This window comes from Electrona antarctica, assembly GCF_951216825.1.
Source record: "Electrona antarctica genome assembly, chromosome: 4".
NCBI lineage: Eukaryota > Metazoa > Chordata > Actinopteri > Myctophiformes > Myctophidae > Electrona > Electrona antarctica.
The window spans coordinates 52,725,552-52,751,321 of record NC_136809.1 but is presented as its reverse complement, the minus strand read 5'-3'; the positions used below and the strand labels follow the sequence as shown (position 1 = coordinate 52,751,321).

Below are 25,770 nucleotides of genomic sequence, written 5' to 3'. Positions count from 1 at the left end.
TGTGGGTCCCCGTTGACTCCCATGGGAATCCATTGAGTGGAGGCTGCAGCCAGGGGGGCGCACTGACTGCACTGCACGCAGTAGTACAGCACTTTCATTGATCCGCGTCTCTCTCTCTCTCTTTCTCTCGTTCCTTCCAAACTAACCCTGGCTTCGATCCTCCCGTCCCACAGCAGGCGCGATGAGGAGGGTGCCTGACTGACCAACAGGCTGATACAGTAGGAGAGACCTCTCTCAGCGTATATACTGATCTTTTTAGGCTATTATTATTGTCCAGATGCGTGAGAGACACAGGCTAAAACAACAATCATGGGGTTATTTCTAACTCTGAGCGCCGTGATCTTGTTGTCTGTTGTTGATGGCTGTTGTTCTTCCATGAGCAGCGACCATCATCATGTCGCCTCCTCCTCCTCGTTCATCCTCCCGTTCACCGACTGCGTCCAGAGCCGCCGCGGGAGAGGAGAGGGTTTCTACCAGGGCGCGATAGACGTCACCGAGTCGGGCGCTCGGTGCATGAACTGGAGCGAGGTGGCCGGCTTCGGCGAGGAGCGCTACCCGGGGAAAGGGCTGGGAGGCGGGCACAACCACTGTCGCAACCCGGACGGCAGGATCCGACCCTGGTGCTTCTTCAGGAGCAGCAAAGCGGGGAGGAGGGTGGACTGGGGATATTGCGATTGCAAACAAGGTATGAATGATGATTGCTTTGCACACATCATTTATGATATATTAATAACGCGCGTGCGCGCGTTTGTGCGCACACACAACTTTGTTGTAGCCTACTAGTAGCACCAATATACCGGTACACCAAGATAGGCTATAGGCTACCCTACCTGCAGTGTTCCAGCCAGGGCATGTGTACACACACATGTAGTGCAGTGTGGTCTATGCAGATGGCAAGTCCAAGCACATAATTTGGTCTTCTAATGAGCACAGAGGTATTTGCCTATATGGCCTGCTAGACAGGTATGATTCACAGCTGCAGAGACAAGTAAGACAAAGAGGTGTGATGATCCACAACAAGGAAGTAACTCCACCCTGATATGTTATCACTGCGGTGACGATAAGTCATTACCACACAACAAGGAAAAAGATTAAAAGAAAACACCTAAAAATAAAACAGGTTTAGGCCTGATACTCCTCTGAGTCATGGCTGGGATATTATAGCTTCCTTCATGAGAAACAGACATTTGTGCAAACACTGTACATACAGACTCACGCACGCAAATGCATATACACACAGAAAATACATTATTTTTGATATGCTGACAGATTTATTTATCAGACACTTGTGTGCATTTGTGTAGTACATATGGGCTTATAGAACAGTGTTTGTCCCAGTCCTTTAAAAGCAATTATGAAATGTATTGCGCTCCATGGGCAGCCAGTTTTAATGCCTGTCTTTAGTTTCTTAAGTCAGTGGTTCCCAAAGTGGGGTCCGGGGACCCCCAGGGGTCCTTGAGGGAGTTCCAGGGGGTACCCAGCTAAATGATAGTTTGGAACCAAATGGACCCTTATGGGTCTGTAACTCTGAGAGTGTACAAATGGACCCATTTGTACACTCTGAGTTAAATTAACATTGATTTTACAATATAAATTGGGGTCTCAGAGATAGAAATGCCATTAAATGGGGGTTCCGTAGCCTAAAAGCATGTCAAACCGGGGGGTCCTTGAAATTAAACTGGTTGAGAATCACTGCTAGAGCCGTAAAAATCTTCTCTCATGGGGGTCCCTGGCATATCTTTTCAAATAGTGTCAATTTGGGGGTCCTTAACATGAAAAGGTTTGGGAACCACTGTCAGCTGTTTTCCACAGATTACCGGGATGGAGGACTCACCGTAAAAATGTCTTCTTTCACTATGTCAATGTACACTTGAGCTTGTTTTATTTCCTCAGTGACCTGACCTTGACATCATGACAAAGAGTCCCAATTGCATCTCTAAAATTAAGTGACCTGATCATGACATCATGACAAAGAGTCCCAATTGCATCTCTAAAATTAAGTGACCTGATCATGACATCGTGAGAAAGATTCTCAAATGCATCTCTACAATCAAGGAAGACTGATTATCTTAAAAAACACGTTACTCCTGGCTGGGATATAGCTTCCTTGAGAGTGAAAACACATAATTATAGCCTACAGAGGCAAGTGCACGCAAGTGCACGCAAGTGCACGCAAGCGCACACACACGCACACGCACGCGCACGCGTACGCGCACACACATACACACACACACACACACACACACACACACACACACACACAAAACACATTATTTCTTTTATGCCGACAGATAAATCGCTTTATTTATCAGTTTATTTAAGTGTGCATTGGTCTAGTACTCATGGGCTTAAGATAAATCATAGAATAGTGTTGACCTTTAAACGGTCTCAGGTGCAAGGCTGAGCCAAAACAAACACAATAAATAAATACCAGCAGTGACTCACAGAGAGATGTGACGCTGATGATGGCTTAGTTAAGAGGCGAACCAACCACCCTGATGGATGATGGATCTGTCTGTGAGTGCCAGCTAGTATTCTGCTTGTTTTGCCTACACAGTACGTGTGTGTGTGTGTGTGTGTGTGTGTGTGTGTGTGTGTGTGTGTGTGTGTGTGTGTGTGTGTGTGTGTGTGCGTGCGTGCGTGCGTGCGTGCGTGCGTGCGTGCGTGCGTGCGTGCGTGCGTGCGTGCGAGAGAGAGATAGTTTGTAGGATATAATGTTCTGTATATTTAGATTTTCCAAACCTCGTCGTTTTGTAATGCTTTGTGAAGCATGGAGAATGGTTTATTTATATAGCGTCTTTATCCAAGGCGCTTTACATAGATTGTGCATTACATTCACACACACACGTTCATCCACCGATGGCGGAGGAGACCATGCAAGGCACCAACCTGCACATCGGGAGCAATTAGGGGTTCAGAGTCTTGCTCAAGGACACTTCGACACTAACTCTGGGGGAGCCCGGGTTCGAACTGGGAACCTTGCGGTTCCCATCCGACCACTCTACCCCTGATCCACCGCCGCCCATGCATGTCAAGGAGGCGCTGATAATACCACCCACACCAATTTGCTCACTGGCACAGCGCCAGTGCCCTCGCCCACCCGGAGAACAAGTGTTCTTCTACACCAGGGGTGGGCAACTTTGACGATGGAGTGGGCCACTATATTTCCACACTCACTCCCTATGGCCATATATTACTGTCGTAGCAAAAATAGCCGATCTACAAGCACAAAACGCGTCGCGCTGCGACGCGTTTTGAGCTTGTAGATCGGCTATTTTTGCTATATTCGAATTTAAATCTTGAATTCTTTTTTCCTATTTTTGAATTGGAATCCTGAAAATTTACATTTTTATGTAATTTCAAATGCCTTTAATTATACTTGTGTTGAGCAATGAGCTACAAATTTAGTAAGTATAGGGTCATGTTTGCATGTTGTGGAATTGTAACAGCTGAAACCAACATATCAGTATTCTGACATTAACCTGAGGGCCACATTAAGTGAAGGTGGGGGCCGCATGTGGCCCCCGGGCCGCCAGTTGCCCACCACTGTTCTACACAGTGTGTGAGAATGCTGCTTATAAACTACAGCAAATCCTCCAACTCTTAATAGTCCCCTCCGGTCTCTATACACACAAAGCTCAAGAAAGATGCGTGCCCATGCAGGACGTGCAGCTGCCTGGATCCTGGACCTTTAAGTTGAATCAGCGCTAGGTGGTGGTGAGGATGGGCTCCCTGCTCCGCCGACCCTCAACACAGAAGTGCCCCTGCACTGCGAGCCGATCGAGCCCCCTCCTCTATTCCTATATGACTGCATGGGCCACACACACACACACACCTCCAACCAACGTAGTGGTCAAGTTCACACGGATGACACAGGCCTTGTTGTCACCAGCTCAGTGGCCTTGTGGTTAGAGTGTCCGCCCTGTGACTGGGAGGTCGGGGTTCAATCCCCGGCCGGGTCATACCAAAGACTCTAAAAAATGGGACCCAGTGCCTCCCTGCTTGACACTCAGCATCAAGGGTTGAATTGGGGGTAAGTCCCTGCGACATACTAGCGTCATGTCCAGGGGGTGTACTTGTACATCAAGCTGCCTCACGCTACAGAAACAGGAGATAGGCTCCTGCCCTATGGGCCTCATGGCTCGGCAAGGCTACTACTTACTTACTTACTTGTTGTCACCGACAACGACAAGACATCCTACGGGAGAGAAGTCGCGGTGCCGTGCCAGGAGAACGTCCCTAGCTGTCTCTCAACGTCGACGAGACAACGGAGCTCAATGGGGGTCGACAGGAGGCCGAAAGGAGAGACCTCAACAAACACCTCTTTCACTCAAGCCCAGACCAGCGCATCGGTCGATGTGAGGCTGCTTCCCCTCCATGCAGGACATAATATACGAGCCAAGGGATGCTGTTCAGTAAAGCCTGTAGGACTATCGGAGGCCCGCCAGACGCCCCCACTGCATGGCAAGTGGTTCTGCATCCACACGCAGTACAGTATATAGGCTCAGAAAAAGCTATACTTCCCCCAGGCAATCAGGTTTACGAAGGATTTACACTATACGAGGCCTGTTGTCTTTCTGCCTCCAACACACTCCCTTTCTCTCACGCGCGCGCACGCACAGATGCACGCACGCACGCACAGATGCACGCACGCATGTAATGTAATATATAAATATGTAATATTTAGTAATAGTTACCAAGCCCACAGCAACTTCAAAGCACCTAAAAGTGTGCTATGACTATGAGCAATGTAAATACTATTTAAATAAAATAACGGATATTATTCGTTATTCCATTTTCTCTCTCTCTCTCTCTCCACGTCTCCTGGCCCCTGTCAGGGTCAGTGCGTCTGCAGGGCGGGCGATCGAAGTTGGACGGACGGGTGGAGGTCTATCTCGGGGGAGCGTGGGGGTCCGTGTGCAGCGACGGCTGGGGTGATGAAGACGCCACCGTGGTCTGCAGACAGCTGGGACAGGGGTGAGAGCGCACGCACACACACACACACACACGTTTGTACGTTTTAACAGTGGGCGAGCATCGACTGACACTGACACGTCGCCCAATCGCCCGTTATCGCCCAAAGATATGAATTATTTGTATCTTTTCGGGAGACGTTGCTCTGCCCACTTTTCGACCAATGGTACCAACATCAATACAGCGTGGAATTGTGGACAAAATGTTATCCAACGACAACATATTTTACGTTTTGGGTCTGAGAGGCTAAATGTAATCAAACGGTGGTTCCGTGGCTCAAATGCAGAACAAATAATGGGCCTTGACGTGAAAAGGGTTGAAAACCACTGGAATTTGGTAGAAGATACTGGACTTTCACACGGGAGTTCAAATCCCGGGCGTCACGCGCGCACGCCGCGCGCGCGCGCGCACGCACGCACGCACGCACGCACACACGCACGCACGCGCACACACACACACACACACACACACACACACACACACACACACACACACACACACACACACAGAACCTTAGGCTACTTGTATGATGTGAACATACAAAAAACACAGTGACACGCATGATGGATGTAAAGAAAAACAGATTGGCACGCACTTAGACATGCTCTCTTTACTGTGGAGGATGTTTGAGTGACATTGTTGAAGGCTGCATGCACACACGCGCAGCAGCATTTTCAGAGCATGTTTTGATGGTTTGATTGATTGAATAATACTTTGCAGGTGTGGTAGTACATGCAGGCAAAGGTTATGTGCAGAACAACACAAAAAGCCCCAGGGGCTTGTTTACATATCGTGGCCTCATTCATCAGTACAGTACAGTACAGTACAGTACAGTACAGTACAGTACAGTACAGTACAGTACAGTACAGTACAGTACAGTACAGTACGTCCGAGTTAACTAATTTAATCGCGATTAACTCACCGTTATGTTAATTGTGATGAATTATTTGAATCACGATTAATCACATATTTTAGCCATTTGGACAGTGGTTCTCAACATGTGAGTCCCCAAATTATTTTCAAGTGCAACATTGTTTTCTCACTCAACAGTAAACAAACCAACATACAGTACAAGTGTAAACTGTACCGGGTTATCTGCACATTTCAGAAGTGACAATTACACCATCTGCTGCAGCCTCTTTGATGCAGTGCCATTATCGGTTTCTTTTTGGGGTTTTTAATTGATTTCCAATAAATAAATCAACACATGAAGCCAGCATATTTTTCCACTCCCATGTTAATTAATAGGGGTATGAACGACGAAACAAAAATATCCCGCCAATGTACATTGTGAACAGATACAAACTGATGACTTATTTGCGATGAATACAAAATACACAAAAAATAGATATGCAAAAAAACTGCACACAAAGTTATGACAACATTTGCTTATTCCTCTTTCATGTAAATTAAGCATGGTTCATTAGCAATTAGCAAGTCTTTTTCTTTTCTGTTTCCTTTCCTTTCCTTTTCTTTAAATTATTTCCGTTTCCTCTCTTCTCACAAACAGTCATTGTATGATGCTCTCGTGTGACCCTGGCATTCCAACCCCCATTCCCCAGGGGTATTTAAATAGCAGCGTGCAGCTATTTACCCCACCACACACACACGCACGCACGCACGCACGCACACCATTTTAATCTGTGACTGTGTGGCTGTGTCTGTCCTGTATCACTCACGGACGGTGCATGCGTGGTCTGCTGCTCTTGACTAACATGATGAGCTCATGTTTTTCAGGAAGAATATTCTCTGGTGTGATATATATTTATGTGAAGAAGGGGTGTGGTCAGTAATTTCAGTAAAGAGTATAGGAATATCCTTTACACGTTGAAATAGTGACATCAAATAGACAACGCGTGCGCACGCACGCACGCACGCACGCACGCACGCACGCACGCATGCACGCACGCACGCACGCACGCACACACACACAGTGGGAAGGAAGGGGGGCCGGCCAGGGCACAGATGTCGGAATTGTCAAGGGCAATGGAGGTGAGTTTCAAATAGGCATTTATTGACACTTATTGGCTGTGAAACCGCTGACCGCATTGACCCCAGGATGGTAGATTATTGACATATGGCTCCGGGCCTTTAGAATGCAAAAACTATTATAGCCTTTTCTTCTTATAGTTCTATTTAAGCTATGAGTCCAGTTGACAAGATGTCAGGTCTCTTGGAAACTGTTTGTGTTCATATGTATTTTCTTGTAAACATGATTCACGATCAAGGACCACACCACCAAATAAAGACGTTTACAGTAACAACATTTATTAATGAAAAGAAGAATGCATGAAATGATTAACGAAACAAATAATGAACAGAAACACATCCAGCTGGTCATTTAAGCCGAGGTGGGGAGGCTTCGGGGATCCGCCGTGCTCCTGCAGGGCACAACGAACCAGTGTTGTTTTCGTCGACTAAATCTATGAGGAAAAATGTTCGTCGACTACCTTTTTTCACGGACAAAAACGAAATAAAAACTAAGCCATGATGACTAAAACTATGACTAAATATACTGACAATTTGGTCAACAAATAAAAACTAGACTAAAATGTTAGGAAGGTAGGCCTACTAGTGGACAAGAGATCCAGTATAAGTCATTTTACACTTGGTTGCATGCTGAAAATAGTCGATCTATGTGTCGCAGGCTTGTAGATCCGCTATTTTCAGCAAGTGTAAAAACAGTCATTACGACGGCATCAAGGCCCGCCAAAATACATTTTAGTCGACTAAATCAACTGTAGATTTAGTCGACTGAAATCTTGCTGCCAAAAACACCACCACTGCAACTAACCCCCCCTTTAGGGACCTGTAAAAAGGAGAGGTTAAAGAGAGTATAGGATGAGAATTAGGGTGGGGGGTGGGGGGGGGGGAGGGATGTCATGAAAGCGAGAACAGAGGGAGAACCGTGGGTTGGATGGGCTCTTATAGACGGGTGGAGGTGACCTGATTGGAGGTGGCTTGATAGGAGGTAGCTGCGGATTGGAGGTGGCTTGATAGGAGGTAGCTGCGGATTGGAGGTGAGATCCTGCTCTTGAACTTCAGCTATGAGCTCCATTTATAACAATGAGTTTGCTACCTACTTTTGAACACGAAGTAGCATGCAACAAATGTATAACAGACTATAAATCCATAGAATAACTAAAAATCTAAACCTATTGGTCTAAATTAAAGGTATATTCAGTGATTTCACTTAATTCAAATATCACTTATTTTTTAGTTTTGTTGTGATAATCCTCCTTACTATAGAGTGTGCTGACCATATAAGGAGTTCCTCCCTGTCCCCAGTTAACCCCTGGGGTCAAAAAACCTTCCTTTTTGGCTAGGTGGCCCAGCCTTCATCCAATCAGGATAGAGAGGGTCCTTCCGCCAATCATGATCGAGCGGGGGCGGGCCTTGTGTGTGTGCTGTTGGCCTGGTGCGTGTCCCCTCCACTGTAGTGCGTGCATATGCACATCTTGTTACCGGGGCAGACCGGGGGGGGTTTCCAAATCACCCAAATCACTGAATGCTCCTTTAAGTCTAAGAACAAGCCATGTTCCTATAGTGTGTACCAAAATCTCCTGGAGGGGGCGTCAACATATGTGTCACGTGGTAGCGGCCGCCATACTTGTTGGCTTGTCTAGTTTGTTTACATTGAGCGACAATCCAGTGTGCTTGTATACGTTCTTTTTTTAAACTGACCTCACAATGGTGCAGACTTGCTCAGTAAATAAGTGCCACAGCAGGTCACGTAGAGGGAATGAGCCAGAAAACGGAATTAGATTTTCAGCTTTCCAGCATGGAGACAGCATCAAGGAACCCAGATTGACGAGTTTACAAAAAGACGTAGAATGGCTTGGATCTCGGCTGTACGGCACATGGCACAGAGACATAACGTTCAACAAAGTATCTAAGCACAGCCGTGTTTGTTCACAACATTTTCCTTGTCCTTGTAATGTATTTGGGCCCGACGTTCTTTCTATCCATCCTGGTGTTGGTTCACTATGTTGTCGCCAAGAACGAGCTCAATATTTACAAAAACATACCACCGTCACTCTATTCTGAGTGATGTGGGCTATAATTGAATGCCCACGAGAGGGCCGTCCCTAGCTTTTCAGACGCCGCCCTCTTGGTGACGTACACGTTTTCACACGCTATACTCCCCTTTTCCCAGATTCTCAGGTCGTGCGCGCTCGTCCCCCCTGTCGCGCCTTAGCATGTCCAAGCTCCACTGGAGGACAGTCGATTGCCGAGGTGAAGAGCTTGACCTGCTTCAGTGTCCCAAGACGTCCTGGAATGGAGGCGAGTGCCCTCTGGCTGCGGCCGTCACCTGCGCCCAGCAGCAAGGTAAAGCCTATGTCTTCTGCAGTCCTTATCTCCCCCTGACACTGTCACTGTCGGGCCACCCGTTTCGAATGCCATCAATGCGTCGAAAGGGACAAAAAACAGGTTTAATCAGAGCATTGAAAATGGTAAATGGTGCATTTATATAGCGTCTTTATCCAAGGCGCTTTACATAGATTGTGCATTACATTCACCCATTCATACACCGATGGCGGCGGAAACCATGCAAGGTACCAACCAGCACATCGGGAGCAATCAGGGGTTCAGAGTCTTGCTCAAGGACACTTCGACACTAACTCTGGGGGAGCCCGGGTTCGAACTGGCGACCTTGCGGTTTCCATCCGGAGACTCTACCCCTGAGCCAGCTGCCGCCCAAGATCTCTGTGGGCTGCATTCTGTGCGCTTGATCACGGCTATACGCGCGTTGTCAACTGACTACGTGGCTGGTTAAAACCGATATGAGGTTTAGGGGACTTATATGTGGCTGGGCCGTGTTAATCGTGCATTACTATATTGTCCCATTACGTTTACGTGAAATGGAAATCTCTCTTTTGACATTCTGGCAAATGTGTGTTCATGTATATATGCAGCACGAGTATATGCAGGGTGGAAGCTTAGTCAAAATATGTATGTGTACAGTATGTCCATTGTGTTAGCATTATGTTATGCTTTAGCTATTCAAAAAATAGCAGATCTACAAGCTCATAGCGCGCCACCGAGTGGCGCGCTACGAGCTTGTAGGTCTGCTATTTTTGAAAAATCGAAGAACGACTGACATAGAAACATAGCTTTTTCAGAAGACTGTCAGGATGTAGAAGACATTTTTAGAATCTGATCTCAGGTCAAAATGGGTTAAATCACATTCGTTTCACATAGAATAAACGTTTGAACAATAATTTCATCAGCCCGTGTGTGTGTGTGTGTGTGTGTGTGTGTGTGTGTGTGTGTGTGTGTGTGTGTGCGCGTGCGTGCGTGCGTGCGTGCGTGCTGGAGACAGCAGTCACAGTGCTGCCTGTGCGTCTGGCGGGAGGAGGGTCCGTGTCAGAGGGCAGGGTGGAGGTGTTCCACGGGGGCCAGTGGGGGTCCGTCTGCGATGACCAGTGGGACGACCATGACGCAGAGGTGGTCTGCAGACAGCTGGGACTGAGGTGAGGGAATGCAGGGACACGCACGCACGCACGCACGGAAGCATGTACGCACGCACGCACGGAAGCATGTACGCACGCACACACACTTTGATCTTCACTACATCAAGTAATGAACTCCCTCACAAGTCACGAATGACTTACAAAGAAGGAAGTGAGAAGCATGATGAACAGATGAGTCGATGTGGGTGTCCTCTCTCTCTCTCTCTCTCTCTCTATCCAGAGGAATGTGAAGTATTCTTTCCGTTCGGAAACCTAGAGATAGTGGAGCAGTATAAAGAACATCTGGGGGTCAGCCACTGAATCAGGGTTATTGTTCCTGGATGGGATTGTGCCACAAAGATATGCACGCTTAGCAAAATCGAACTCTTTGGAGACAATCGTGTGTGTGTGTGTGTGTGTGTGTGTGTGTGTGTGTGTGTGTGTGTGTGTGTGTGTGTGTGTGAGAGAGAGAGAGAGAGAGAGAGAGAGAGAGAGCAGGAAGGGCAAACAGAGATGGAAAATATTTGGAATTGCGTTACCGTATATTTGTCACATTAAATAATAAATCAAGTGACTTTACATTTGAACAAATCAGGCAAGCGGAATGTCTAGAATGTATAGAGGAAAAAAAACATTGCACTCGTTTGATACTATAACTAACCGAATTCTGGTGGTCTCCCTCGCAGCGGTGTGGCCAGAGCGTGGGGTCAGGCCCGTTTCGGCGAGGGCTCGGGTCCGGTGTGGCTGGACGAGGTGCGTTGCACGGGAAACGAGCTCTCTCTGGAACAGTGTGCCAAGAACGCCTGGGGGGAGCACAACTGTCTTCACTCTGAGGACGCCGCCGTGTCCTGTACTCCACTCACAGGTAATACGTCTGAGAAATGCTACAGTTTTAGGGCGTGTCTAGCCTCTGTCCCAGCCTTAAGGGCCTTGCAATCTCTCTCTACGTCGTCCTCAGACGAGCCTTCCATCGGCGTTTCCAGTCATCTCGGTTCTCCATACATCTGACCAGCTCCTTTGTGCTTTCCGCGCCAGTATCTTTCTTTAGTATGTCCACGTAGGTAGGTGTGGGACGTCCTCTCGATCGATGCCCGTGTGTCGGTTCCCACAGTACAAGCTTTTTGGCCGGGAGTTCTTGGTGTCGGTGGCAGTGGCCAGCTATAGTCTCATCCTCCTTACTGCTATCTTCTCTGTTACACTTGGTAATGCCCCGTACAGACGCTTGTTGGTGATGTGCTCGTCCCTGTTGGTGTTAAGTACCAGACGTAACATTCTTTTTTCTTTTTCTTTTTTAAGATATTTTTTTGCGGCTTACGCCTTTTATTGGTTTTTGAAGGGACAGACAGTAGGCTGACAGGAAACGGGAGAGAGATGGGGAAGACATGCAGTAAAGGCCGTGTCGGGCTCGGGAGTCGAACCCGCGGCACACTGCGACTGGATTACCAGTCGGGTGCCCAGACGGTTACGCCACCGCCTGGGCCAGACGTAACATTCTGGTGTAGCACCCATCCAGGGATTTCTGTAGGGAGCGATAAAACGTGCCTATAGTTCAATTTTCAATGAGACCTGCTTTTTTGCTCGGAGAAGTCGAATTTGTTGCGCGCGTGCTCGTTTCGTGCACACGCCCGCGACTCACCAGACCTGGATACTGTTTAGCTTTTTTTTTTACGCTTGCGTTGATGCGCCCCCTCTTGAGCAGACCTGGAGGAGACCTGTGTTGATCCAGGCAACAACACCTGCGTTCCTCGCTTCCCGTTTGCAAGGCCCTTTACTCATCTGAAAAGAGAAAAGCCTTGTCACAACCTGTAAGGCAGAGAGTGTATAGAAGAGAAAAGCCTTGTTACAACCTAAGGCAGAGAGTAAAGTTCTCAACGGGCCCAAAAATGTTAGCCCGGCCCGACCCTACCCTAACTGGGTCGACCCGAGGCTCGGCCCGACCCTACAAATTACCATAATTTTAAGCCCGAAGCCCGACAAAAGCCCGACAGAAAAAAAAGAGAAAAAAAGGCAGCACTAAATTGCGGCGCAGCAGCGCCGTGTTTCAGTGTGAAAGTGAGAACGGAGATCAACGGATTTATCGAAATAAAGGATGTATGTAACTCACGTTAGAATAGGCTATTAATGTTCCATAACTTCCATTTCCAATCATTCTAATGGATTCCATATAAGTGGTGGTGCCGTGGTGGTGGTGACTGGTGAGTAAACACGAATAGCAGCTGCAGCTCCCTCCCTTAGTTTCCTCTGAAGTGAAGTTGCTTTACGTGTAGCGTTTAAGTTATATCACCATGGATCGTTTGGTGACGTTGATTAATAATTAGGTTTTATTCATCGCAGCCAGCTGGGTTAACGAGACTCAGTGCAACATGACGAAAACCTGGCGCTTCTTCAGCTGTGGTAATCCGATTGATTTTATAAAATATTTAAGCATATGGCAACTTGGCAAGTTAACTGGTGGTTAGTAGCTCGTTTGGTGTGCAAACCAGAGGGAAACCAGCGGTAACCAGCGGTAACCGTTCACTGTTCTCTCTACTGTACTGCCTGTGCGCAGTGCAGGACTGCGGGGCAGGCTGCATGTTGCTCTGGCCTCGTACACACATGCCGGACGGACATGATCTGTTCTGTCTGTGTTTCATGGCCGCCTCAGGCTCAATGCTTTTCCAATGGAAGTCACGTGGTTTGACATGTGTGTACGAGTGGCGAGCCTACGAGGCATCTGAGTCTGAAATGCCAGTGCGATGCGACCCCCGCCTCCAGTCCTCCTGTCACAAGTGAATCGCCTAGCGCAGCCCTCTTCATAATAAATACATACATGTATACACAATCACATTACACAAATAACAGAATTGCTATTTTTATTATAATAACTAAAAGAAAGAAAAAATAACGAAATCGTGGAAAATCACAGAGCCCGAGGCTCGGCCCGGCCCGACTAATTAGCATATTATTTTGGGCCCGGCCCGGCCCGAAAACGTCGGGTCGGGTTCGGGCAGAGTTTGAGAACTTTAGCAGAGAGTGTATAGAAGCGAAAAGCCTTGTCAAACCTAAGGCAGAGAGTGTATTGAAGAGAAAAGCCTTGTCACAACCTAAGGCAGAGAGTGTATAGAAGAGAAAAGCCTTGTCACAACCTAAGGCAGAGAGTGTATAGAAGAGAAAAGCCTTGTTACAACCTAAGGCAGAGAGTGTATAGAAGAGAAAAGCCTTGTTACAACCTAAGGCAGAGAGTGTATAGAAGAGAAAAGCCTTGTTACAACCTAAGGCAGAGAGTGTATAGAAGAGAAAAGCCTTGTTACAACCTAAGGCAGAGAGTGTATAGAAGAGAAAAGCCTTGTTACAACCTAAGGCAGAGAGTGTATAGAAGAGAAAATCCTGACGCATACAGCACCGAAGTCTGACGTCAATATCGGTAGAGGGCGCCAAGTCCACGGGTTCATGTACCTTTTATTTGCATTTAGATTGCCTCATACAAGAACTGTGATTGAAAAATAAGCAGATCATCCCGGCCGTTTCACTCGTATGGATGTGAAGAATCAACTGACTGTGAGAAAACGCTAATGTTACTGCTGCTGAATTGGTTACATTTTCGCTAGAAACAGACTGTATCCAATATGAGTTAATGACGGTCGTAAACGATGCAGAGACAGCTTGTTTATTTTTGGACCACAATTCTTATACGAGACGATTTTAAGATGATATGGAAGATATTCTCCATAGAGGAAAAACTTCCATGAACCAGGGGATGAGCGAGTGACGTCAGGACTTCGGCGCTCTATTGGGAGTTTGTAGATATGATATTTTCCTTTGTGCGACATTGGCCGTTAACCTGACTCCGCCAGATGGGGCAGCAGAGAGTACACTGGGTTCCCCCCCTCCTGCTCCCATCTGGGGAACTCTCAGGCAGACTTGATGCTCCGGCCACAAAACGGCCTGGCCAATCAGTGGCAGCTAGAGGCGGGATCAAGGCATACACAGTGCTGCCTTGATCCCGCCTCGAGTCAGGTTAATTGGCCACACAACTCCGTATAAATCCGGCTTCTCTGTCTCTCCTCAGACGGTGCCCTGAGGTTGACGGGAGGCGCAGGCAGCCACGAGGGCCGCGTGGAGGTCTTCTACCGCGGGCAGTGGGGGACCGTGTGTGACCGCGACTGGTCCGACTCCAACACGCAGGTGGTTTGCCGACAACTTGGATACCGGTAATGGCACAACGTCATTCATTCACACAGCCACAATGAAGCGTTCATATACATTTTACACCGTAGGCTGCCTCTCAAACACAGAGCCATAGATTTGACTGTTATTGGACGGCGGTTTTAGGGGAGAATGGTGCTAAACTGAGCGAAGATTGTACCACCTTTTAAGGGCCGCTAGCCCCTCATATATATGGCCACAGCTGTGTGTGTTTATGTGAATTATAGCGATGATTTGATTGGCTTCAGCAAAGTACATATTGAGGATAAAAAAAGTGAGGACGCAAATTGCCATTGGCCCGAATGCGATGATGATGCATTATGACTAGTGATGGGAGATTAATCTACAAACACATCGGTATCGGTCGATTCTAGTTGTTTAGATTAATCGGCATCGCTTCGATTAATCAATCGGTCCGATTAATCGGTCTGTCTTTACTCTTTACAGATAAACAAGCCCAAAGTAACAGCTTGAACAGATCTACAAGCTCACAATATTAAATATAAGGTATTAAAGTTAAATCTGACTTGCCTATAAGCCTGCAGTGCAGATAACCTGTTACATGTATTTGTCAGTATACGGACACAATTATTATAATTTTTCAATACAGAATGAGATCATATATCGACATCGGTAATATCGGTTCTCGGCCATAACAGCAATTAATTATATCGGATATCGATATCGGCCAAAATGTCTCATCGGCACATCCCTAACCCATTCTGGACGGGAACCCGTTTTGGTGTTTTAACTAAGCATGATGTTATACTTTAGCTATTGAAAAATAGCAGATCTACAAGCTCATAGCGCGCCACCGAGTGGCGCGCTACGAGCTTGTAGGTCTGCTATTTTTGAAAAATCGTGAAAATGTGGCACGAATCTTTGAATATTATATTCTTTCAGAAGACTTTTTAATTTATTTCGACGTCAGACCTAAATGGGCTAATTATGACAAGATCTGACAAAGTCTGCCCATTTATTCCAGGTCAGGTAGACGCGTTCGTCCCGAGGCGTCCTCCGACATGACGCCGGTCCCTCGGTTGCAGGGCCAGGGCTCGACGGGGCCCGTCCCACCGGTCCCTCGGTTGCAGGGCCAGGGCTCGGAGTCGAGGCCCGTCCTGCTGGACGGTGTGCGCTGTACGGGGAAGGAACCCGGCCTGCTGCTGTGCACCAGGAGCGACCGGCTACGCCACGACTGCACGCACCAGGAAGACGTGAGCGTCGCCTGCAGCCCAGAGCGCGCGGGACAGCACCTTCCCAGCAGTAAGACTCACTCACACGATAACATCTGACTACACCCTTTTATTTATTTCCTATACCCTTGAAGTAGAGAGAGATTAGATGCCAGGCAGGCTCTCACCTTTTGTCTATGGGTCGGGGTGTGTGTGTGTGTATCTCTATGGCGGGCAGGTTGCTATAGCAACGTACCAGGAAATGTGCTGTGCCACATGTCGGGGTTGGAAGAACAGCGAAAGTACACACACGCATATGCGCATACGCACACACACGCACAGGGCGACTGTGGCTCAGGAGGTAGAGCAGGTCATCCAATGATCCATGGGTCGGCGGTTCGAATCCCGGCTCCTCCTGTCTACATGTCGAAGTGTCCTTGGGCAAGACACTGAACCCCAAATTGCTCCCGATGTGCTGGTTGGTACCTTGCATGGCTTCCGCCGCAATCGGTGTATGAATGGGTGAATGTAATGCACAATCTATGTAAAGCGCCTTGGATAAAGGCGCTATATAAATGCACCATTTACCACACACACGCATATACGCACGCACGCACGCACGCACGCACGCACGCACGCACGCACGCACGCACGCACACAATCCACCACAGACCTTAGTGTGCCAGGAATGCTGATGAAACAGTCACAGTGAGAGACTCCCCAAACCCCGACGACCCAGTAAAAAACCCTCAGTTGTTCATTTAAGTCCGAGAGAGAGCGTAAAAATATTGGCCCCCGGAAACTTGGGACTGAGGATTTTATGGCGTGCCATAACAAGACCACAGGATTCCTTCAGCCCACACAGCACACATGGCCTGCAGGAAGGAAGGAACGAGACAAACGAGGAAATGAGGAAGCAGTTGGTTGATTTCATGTTCTTTCAGTATAGCCATGACATGAGGAAGGGCAGTGTTATAGCAATCAATCCACCATCTGAAAATAAATGTGAACTGGAACAAACCAGAGCCCCGATGATTACCTACCGCAAGGGAAACGATCCCTGTGAGGCAAGATGATGAAGCTTGAATTGGATTTCATTTCCTTTCACTTCCAAACCCGGCCATCCTTATTTTGTACATTGTGTACACATTATAGGAGAAAGGCCTGGGCCATGGCTCAGTGGTCCAGGCACCTTGGCTGGCAATCCAGTCTGGCAGTGTGCCGCGGGTTCGACTCCCGATCCCGACGGCCTTCACTGCATGTCTTTACTGCACCCATCTCTCTCCCCATTTCCTGTCAGCCTACTGTCTGTCCCTCCATAAAAAAATAAAATAAAGGCGAAAGCCACACAAAAAACATTTAAAAATACATTATAGGAGAAAAAAAAGTATAATAATAAATCAAAAATGTCTATAAAGTATCTATTACTTTTTTTATAATTCAATTTTTTTTATTTGTTTTTCAAAACCGTACAAGATCTAGGTTCAGTACAAAGCAGCATCATTAACATTACAAACCTTACAAATAGCCAGTCCAAGAAACATACTGTAACAGTTAAAATGAATATAAAAAAGAAGAAAAATAACAAGGAATGAATGTTCATTTAAGGTTCATACATAAAGTATCTATTACTATACTTTTGCTTATCTATTAGCTATCTATTTGCTTATCTATTTTTAGCTTATCTATTCTATACTTTACTATACTATACTTTTGTCAGCTATTTTCCATATTTGATATACTCTGCCGTCGACAACATATATACAGGGCTCAAGTGGTTAAGCCATGCGAGCTTTAATAGGCCCAGCTGCCAGGCGGCAGCTTATCCTGCCTCGACTGCATGGCAGTCTGCAGAATCCTGATGATTTAACCTGTCTGTGGCGGTGGCAGCAATAAGCCTCACTAGTGCCGGCGCTCTCCCTCTCTCCCTCTCTCTCTCTCTCCCTCGAGGCCCCCTCAGCTCACCTACATCGGTTTAGAAAATCCCAGGAACTTGGCATCATGCCACGCCGCTACACTGCAGAACAAAGGATCCGATTTATGGAGAAGTGCGCCTCCTTAACTCTTCCTAATGAGAGACACAGAGAGACCTGTTAGCGCTTTAGATCTGCTCTCCGACAGACAGACATGCATTGGGGGGGAAGGGATGGATGTGTATAGTAGGACTATTAAATCACGGCCTAAAGTCTACAACCCTCCAGACAGCTTTAGTGTGCCATGAGACTAGACTGGACAGCGTTCCAAGGAACAGTTGATAGTGGGTCCGCGGTGCTCGTAACCCTCAGGTGTCGTTTTGTTTTTTATTGTCATTTTTTATTGCCCTAATGTACAGATGGATAGTTAGACCTGTATTGATCCAGGGGGGGGGGGGGGGGGGGGTTCAGTTGTCGTAGCAACGTCACAGTAAAGGATGAAACGAAAATACAGGTAATTGGTGGGAGAAAAGTGACATAAAATAATAGTTCTCTTTGCTTTCTGTTCCTGGGTCAGTCTTTTTCCTCAGATACCTTTTGATTTACTCAGCACTGTTGGTTTCGTTGAGTCAAAGTTAGTTTTTTGGTTTTGTTCTGAAACTCTTGCTATTTTTTTAATTTTTAATTTTTAATTGTTTTAATAGTGCATGCGAATACCAAGCTTTGCTTGGATTTTCTTGCTTGACAATGTGTCACTACGTTTTGTTTATTAACCAAGGGGCGGGAACCCCTTTTGGTGTTTTAAACATTGTTATAATTTAGCTATTGAAAAATAGCAGATCTACAAGTTCATAGCACGGCACCGAGTGCCGCGCTATGAACTTGTAGGTCTGCCATTTTTGAAAAATCGTGAAAATGTGCCTCAAATCTTTGAATATATATTATATATGTGAACATCTTAACTCAAATCTTTGCTTCTGGGGGGGTCCCTGGAACAACATATTTTCAGATGCGGGGGGGGGCGGAAGCATATTACATATAATGTTTGGGGTCCTTGAGATGAAATATTGAGCACCACTGATACAGAAACATAAGGTTTTTCAGAAAACTGTCAGGATTTTGAAGACAGGCCTAAATGGGTTAAAAAATTAGATATGTTTAAAAAGCATAGGCAATAAAAGCTCCGGCTTCAGCCTATACTTTTACCCGATACCCGAAAAACCCCGATAACAAGCTCATTGAGTACCCGTTATCAATACGTTTTGGGCTTAACAAGTCCATTATGGAGCATAGCGGCCCATGACGTCATGTTTAAACAATCAAGACAAGGAGGCGATCAAGAAATATATGTAATAATCCATGCTGGCACAAACATGTGGGTCTAAAAGTGTATACAAAAAAAAAAGTGTAGTTGATGCCTGCCAACCAGCGCCGTCCAGGTAAACAAAATTACGCCTTTAAAGTGACTGTACACATTAACCAGTTAAAGGACCACTTCACCACTTTTCAACCTATCTTCATATAATTGGTCCTCACTAATAATCATGAAAAAATGGTGCAATTAATTTCTACTCGGTCTGTGTCTCATAGGAGGGCTGTGGGCAGTTCAGAAACCGTCCTCCAGTGACATCATCGATGGGGAATACAAGCTAATAGAAACGGCAGGCTTTCTAGTCCTGAAAAGTTGCAATGCAAAAATGGAAGCCATCGTTCTCATAATGAAAATCTAAACATTTTTGTAAAAAAAAAAATCTGCCTAATGATGATGTCACTGGAGGACGGTTTCTAAACTGCCCACAGCCCTCCTATGAGACACAGACTGAGTAGAAAAAAATCATGCCATTTTATCATGATTATTAGTGAGGACCTATTATATGAAGATAGGTTGAAAAGTGGTGAAGTGGTCCTTTAACAGTTTCTTTAATATTATTTTATTGGTAAAAAAAAGTCAATTGCCTTCCGTCTAAGTACTGTATTTGAAGGCCCTAATAAAAGATACTGGTCACCAGTAGCTGGAAATAGAGGAGTATGTATCGCGTGCATTCTATCGCCAATAAAAAACAGCATATAAATAGACTTCAACCCATTCAGGACGGGAACCCCTTTTGGTGTTTTAAGCATTATGTCATACTTTAGCTATTGAAAAAAAGCAGATCTACAAGCTCATAGCGCGGCACCGAGTGCCGCGCTATGAGCTTGTAGATCTGCTTTTTTTTTTTTTTAAACGTGAAAATGTGACGCAAGTCTTTGAATATATATTCTTTCAGAGCGAAAGTTTTTTTTAACTCAAATCTTTGTTTCCGGGGGGTCCCTGGAACAACATATTTTCAGATACCCCCATCAGCAGTCAAATACAGATAATTCTGGGGGTCCTTAACATGAAAAAGGTTGTGCAACGCTGACATAGAAACATAGCTTTTACAGAAAACTGTTACGATTTTAGAAGCCGTTTTTTTTTTTTTTATCTGCCTCAGGTCTATTATGAACTGATCTAGGAATAGATAGGACTGATATAAGTCTATCCCCAGTAATATGTGCATATTGTAGGAATATGCACAGATAATAACACCCTATTGGTGGTGGAAAATATTAGCAGCAGATTTGTGTCAAATTGTGCATAACGCACATAATACAATGATGTCAGAGCGGGGCCCCGTGTGGGATAGATTGCTCCAGTGCAGGTTGTCCAAAGTTTAAGGTTTTCAATCCCCGATAATAAATTCATGTTTTGTTGTTTTTTTGGTGTTGAAAGAGTCAAGAGACATCTTCCACTTTGCCAACATCCCACACTGAAATAGCGGTTTGATTAAATGCGTTGAGGCCTGCTTGGCAAGCTATGAGAGCAAAGTATAGGGCGTTTGTCCGTGTCCGTTTCTGTCTGTGCGTGCGTGCGTGCGTGCGTGCGTGCGTGCGTGCCCTCTGTAAGCATACCACCAGCAAATTGGTTTATCTGCTCTTGGAAAAGCAGATAAGCTAGCCAATGCTTTGACATTTCCCTCTCTCTCTCTCTCTCTCTCCCCCTCATGAACACATGCACCCGCGTGTGCGCGCACACACACACACACACACACACACACACACACACACACACACACACACACACACACACACACACACACACACACACACACACACACACACACACACACACACACACACACACACACACACACACACACACACACACACACTCTCGGTTCTCTCTCTGTTTGCTAACAATTCAGTGTGTGCGTGCGAGAGGCCATAACGTCGGGGAGGTGTGACGTCTGTGTGTGTGTCACACGTCCCGTACCATTCTCTTTTAAAACCAGAGACTATAGTGTTTGTGTTTCCGCGCTGTTAAACGTTCCCACATCACCTATCGTGGCCTTTCTTTCAAGCAACTATAAATATAACATACCGTTGGTCGGGGTGGTGTTGCAGTCTATTGTTTGATGTACACTCGCGCCGCCTCGTCTATTCTTGTTAATACAATCACTCACATAGATCAGAAAGTTGCGTCGGGTCACATATAAACTTAAACTTAAGGTATTCTAATAAAACTAAAAGGAGCCTGTATGAGCGCGGTCAACAAACTGTGACTGCTTCCATGTATGTTTCACATCCTATCTCCCAGCAGGGGAGTCACATATCTGTCATGTGGGCAGCGGTGGCCGAACGGTTTGCGGAGCGGTCTTGATACCGGAAGGTCGCCAGTTCGAATCCCCGGACCGGCACGTTCAAATCACCACCGCTGAAGTGCCCTTGAGCAAGGCATTGAACCCCTACCATGAAATGTTCTATGAGCAGGGTGTGGCTGTAAACAAGCATCTCGAGCTTAGTCCACTTCCCTGGGTAAACAAAGAACTTTGCTTTGCTTTGCTTCATAAGGTGCCCTGCACCTACAAATCATTTCTCAAAAGGGGAGGGGAAACCTCCATTCAACCCATCAAATTCATAGCATAATTAAATAATCAAGAAAATATACAATTCAGGCAGTGATATAGTAAGAGAAACATATGAAAATATCTGAACTAAATCGTTACCAAGACATGTCTTCAGCAATATGTTTCTAAAGGTGTAAATTTGAGTTATTAGCATAATATGTGATCATACCATTGACATCCTATATAAGGCCAAAAAAAAGTCAAAATTGAATCATTCTTTAAGTAGCATGTGACATATGAAACTAGGGGGTTTTCATGATTCTGAATCCATTCGTTTTGCACAAAAAACACTTTTAGTACACATTGGTGAAGACATTTCTTGGTAACGATTTAGTTCCCAGATTGGTCAAATACCTGATAAAATGCCCTTACCAATAGAATACAAGAAAATAGTCATGAATAGAAAATGGCTCTAACATCACCTCAGGCTTTCTCTGTGTCTCCCGTCGTGTTACACTCGACTGTTGACTCGCATCTCAACTCAAAGGAAAAGAGCGGGGCGCTGTTTTTCCTTTATTTCTTGACGATGGGATCTCAGATTTCCCGTGTCAGGGACGTGCCGAGGGTGATACAGAGGGCCGAGGGTGATACAGAGGGCCGAGGGTGATACAGAGGGCAGGGGGGTGAAATTCCGTAAAAGAAAGAGGGCACTTTTGGAAGAAAATAGCTCTCAAGAAAATAGGCTCTCAACGCGCCGCTCTGCGACGCGTCGAGAGCTTGTAGATCTGCTATTTTCCCGGGGCGCGACCCCGAACTCGTTGGCTACTGGAGATGACATGGATTTCTAAACATTCTTTCAACGCAAAATGACCGTGTTCCAAGATCTGGAGAGTTCAGTCTTTTTGCTCAGATACCTTTTGATTTACTCAGCACTGTTGGTTTCGTTGAGTCAAAGTTAGTTCTTTTTTTTTGTTCTGAAACTCATGCTATTTTTTTTTTTTAATAGTTGCATTTCTTTCACCATGTAGTAAATGCATTCATGGTCTGGAGAGGACTTCCACCCGGGCTTTACAGACAGGTAAAAGGGCAGGGGCTGAAGCCCCCTTTGATGTATATGGCCTCACTCACACTGTTGCAACATGCATACAACATTTGTCTTGTCCGTGTTTAATGGCCGCCCCCCAATGCATTTCCAATGGAAGTCACTTGGTTTGACCAAACATTTTTGTTTGATGGCTGTGTTGTGCCCCCCTCCCCCGCATCAAACAAAAATGTTTGGTCAAACCATGTGACTTCCATTGGAAATGCATTGGGGGGCGGCCATTAAACACGGACAAGACACAAGACACATGTTGTATGCATGTTGCAACAGTGTGAGTGAGGCCTATGTGTGCACGTCATCCCTGGCCTGTGTTATGACTCTTACAAAAGGTATATCCACTTCAGTCACGTGATGTTCCTTCATTTAAGTAGAGTCTACCCAACAGACTGGTCAAAAATGATGTGCTATTACAGTACATACAGTTAAAATGAGTTCTCGGTTGCAGCTTGAAATAAGGATTCGTTCACGATGTGGCTTCCCACTAGCCTGATTATCATACTGTAGCTTTCTTGAAGCTTCAGTCTGACATTGCAGCCGACATTGTCTCCTGTCTGAGCGATTTCAAGTGGGAGGGGATTAGAATTTCCCTCAACCAGTAGCCATTGGTGTTGTTTTTCCCTCCTTCCTCTGTGTGTTGCGCTGCGTGATGACTCTGAAAACGGGACTTGGCGCTGATTGGTTGTTTGTTAGACCCACCCCCACCACCAATTCTCATTGGATAATACATTTTTGTACCAGAGAAATGATAGGTTCCCAGTGCAACACCAGACCAAGAGACGGAGTCCACTCAGAGAGTGGGCGGGGTCTTTGAGGCTGGATCCAGGCTAGCTTCCCACCTGTCCATATGTGACGTCTCTCATTCACTCCCAGAGACATACATCACACATTGGGCTCCATTTTCGTCACCGCTAAACCCCTTATCCCTAAACGTCTTTGCCCTTTTTTTTTTTTTTTTACTATTTTGAAAAACATTTTTGAATAGTTCAACTAGCCAATCTACATTGACACGTTGTGAGCTTGTATAGACTGGCCATTTTAACTATTCAAAAATGTTTAGCAAAATAGTCAAAAAGGGCAAAGAAGGGGGGTTTAGCGGTGACGAAAATAGAGCCCATTGTCTCATTATCTTTACATGCAGTTCCACGATGTCATTACCTCACAGTAGGTTCTAAACAGTCATTGAGGGAGTTGAGAAGAATGCTAAAAGAATGATAGATGGGAACCAAATGGACCCCTGTCAGTCGGTGGGTGACTTCAGCATGCATTACCCAATAATGCATGCTGAACCGGGGGTCCTTAAGGTTAGACAACCCTTGGCCTACACGATAACTGTTCAAGTCATGCTCATTACATTGACACTCCATGTCAATTGTGCATTTATATAGTGCTTATATCCAAACGTGCAATCTAGATCTAGAAGTTTACATTACTTTCACCCACTCTCACTTGCATTCATACATCATGCAAGGCACCAACCTGCACATCGGGAGAAATCAGACGTTCAGAGTCTTGCTCAGTAGGACACTTCGACATGTTGTTGTTGCATACATACATACGCAGCCTGCAGACACACAGACTGACATGCAAAGAAATATGCACGCACGCACGCACGCACGCACGCACGCACGCACGCACGCACGCACGCACGCACGCACGCACGCACGCACGCACGCACGCACGCACGCACGCACGCACGCACAGGCTATGTCGAGTTACATACAGGTCAAAGGTGTTCGGGTTTCATGCAAAGGAAGTAACTCAAACACCTGCCTCTTCCCATACACATAATCAGGCAGCTCACCAGCTCAGTGCACGTGCCTGACTGAGGCCTGCCTGCGTGTGGTGCGTGCATGCCTGCAGGTGTGTGTGGGTTTGTGTGTGTAGGGATGGGGGGGGTCGGGCTGTTCAGGAAGTGAAACACTTAATCGCCTGTTGATATGAAAAGATCATTAATCCTCTCTCTCTCTCTCTCTCTCTCTCTCTCTCTCTCTCTCTCTCTCTCTCTCTCTCTCTCTCTCTCTCTCTCTCTCTCTCTCTCTCTCTCTCTCTCTCTCTCTCTCTCTCTCTCTCTCTCTCTCTCTCTCTCTCTCTCTCCTCTCTCTCTCTCTCTCTCTCTCTCTCTCTCTCTCTCTCTCTCTAAAGTTATGCATCCCGAGATGGCTCATATAACATCATCCGGCGTTATGATTAAGATCCATCATCATTGGTTTCTGCTTACAGGCAGGCACGGCACGCCAGACACAGGCACAGAAACAGGCACCCCCAGACACAGAAACCTCTCTCATCTTGCTGAACGGCTAATGAGTTTTCCATGTGTTTACACACACACACACCAAGGATTCATTTTCTCTCCTATGCTGCCGTCTGCCAATCATATATAGTCTTTTATTTTCCTGTGTCTGCTTGTCAAGCCTCATAGAAGCTAGAGGAGAGTTCTATATTGTTTTTTCTGTTTTTTTAATATATTTTTTCATCCCACGATTTTGTAACCCATTTTTCACCCCTGTGTCAATTATCTAATGTGGGCTCTACACACCCTCCGCCAACCTAGTCCCCATATATGGGGGAAAAGCGAAATTCTTGGCCGAAACCGAATACCGAATATAGGAATCAGTTGGCCAAAAAAAAACTAATACCAAATATCCAAATATGATTAATATTATACATCTTTTTTCCTACAATTGCTGTCATGGCCATACCCTAAATCTACCTGCAAAAATAAATGGTTATGGCAAAACTTAACTTAAATAATAATCACTATCTACAAGCTCATAGCGCGCCACCGAGTGGCACGCTATGAGCTTGTAGATCTGCTATTTTTGAAAAATCGTGAAAATGTGGCACAAATCTTTGAATATATATTTCAGAGCAAACGTTTTTAACTAAAATATTGGTTTCTTGGGGGGTCCCTGGAACTACATATTTTGAGATGGGGGTCCGTGGCCCAATAGAGATAATTCTGGGGGTCCTTGACATGAAAAAGGTTGAGCACCACCAGAAAAATGTTAAGATTTAGAAGCCTTTTTTTTTTTTTTTATCGACCTCAGTCCAAAATGGGTTAATTGCAAATGTGGTCAGTTTTACTTTAGTGTCAGTGATCTTGTC

General features: G+C 45.9%; 1 protein-coding gene across 1 annotated transcript in view; it reads left to right on the top strand.

The window, feature by feature from the left end:
* Nucleotides 1-152: 152 nt before the first annotated feature.
* The window catches only part of LOC306922124 (neurotrypsin-like), a gene marked incomplete at its 3' end in the record, with an annotated part of 48,895 nt that continues 23,277 nt past the window's right edge, over nucleotides 153-25,770 (top strand). The window contains exons 1-7 of the mRNA XM_079499520.1: nucleotides 153-685; nucleotides 4,839-4,977; nucleotides 9,131-9,303; nucleotides 10,298-10,448; nucleotides 11,114-11,292; nucleotides 14,476-14,617; nucleotides 15,598-15,875. Of these exons, the coding sequence (XP_079355646.1) occupies nucleotides 310-685; nucleotides 4,839-4,977; nucleotides 9,131-9,303; nucleotides 10,298-10,448; nucleotides 11,114-11,292; nucleotides 14,476-14,617; nucleotides 15,598-15,875 (1,438 nt within the window). The 5' untranslated portion in view covers nucleotides 153-309. The remainder of the gene's footprint in view (nucleotides 686-4,838; nucleotides 4,978-9,130; nucleotides 9,304-10,297; nucleotides 10,449-11,113; nucleotides 11,293-14,475; nucleotides 14,618-15,597; nucleotides 15,876-25,770) is intronic.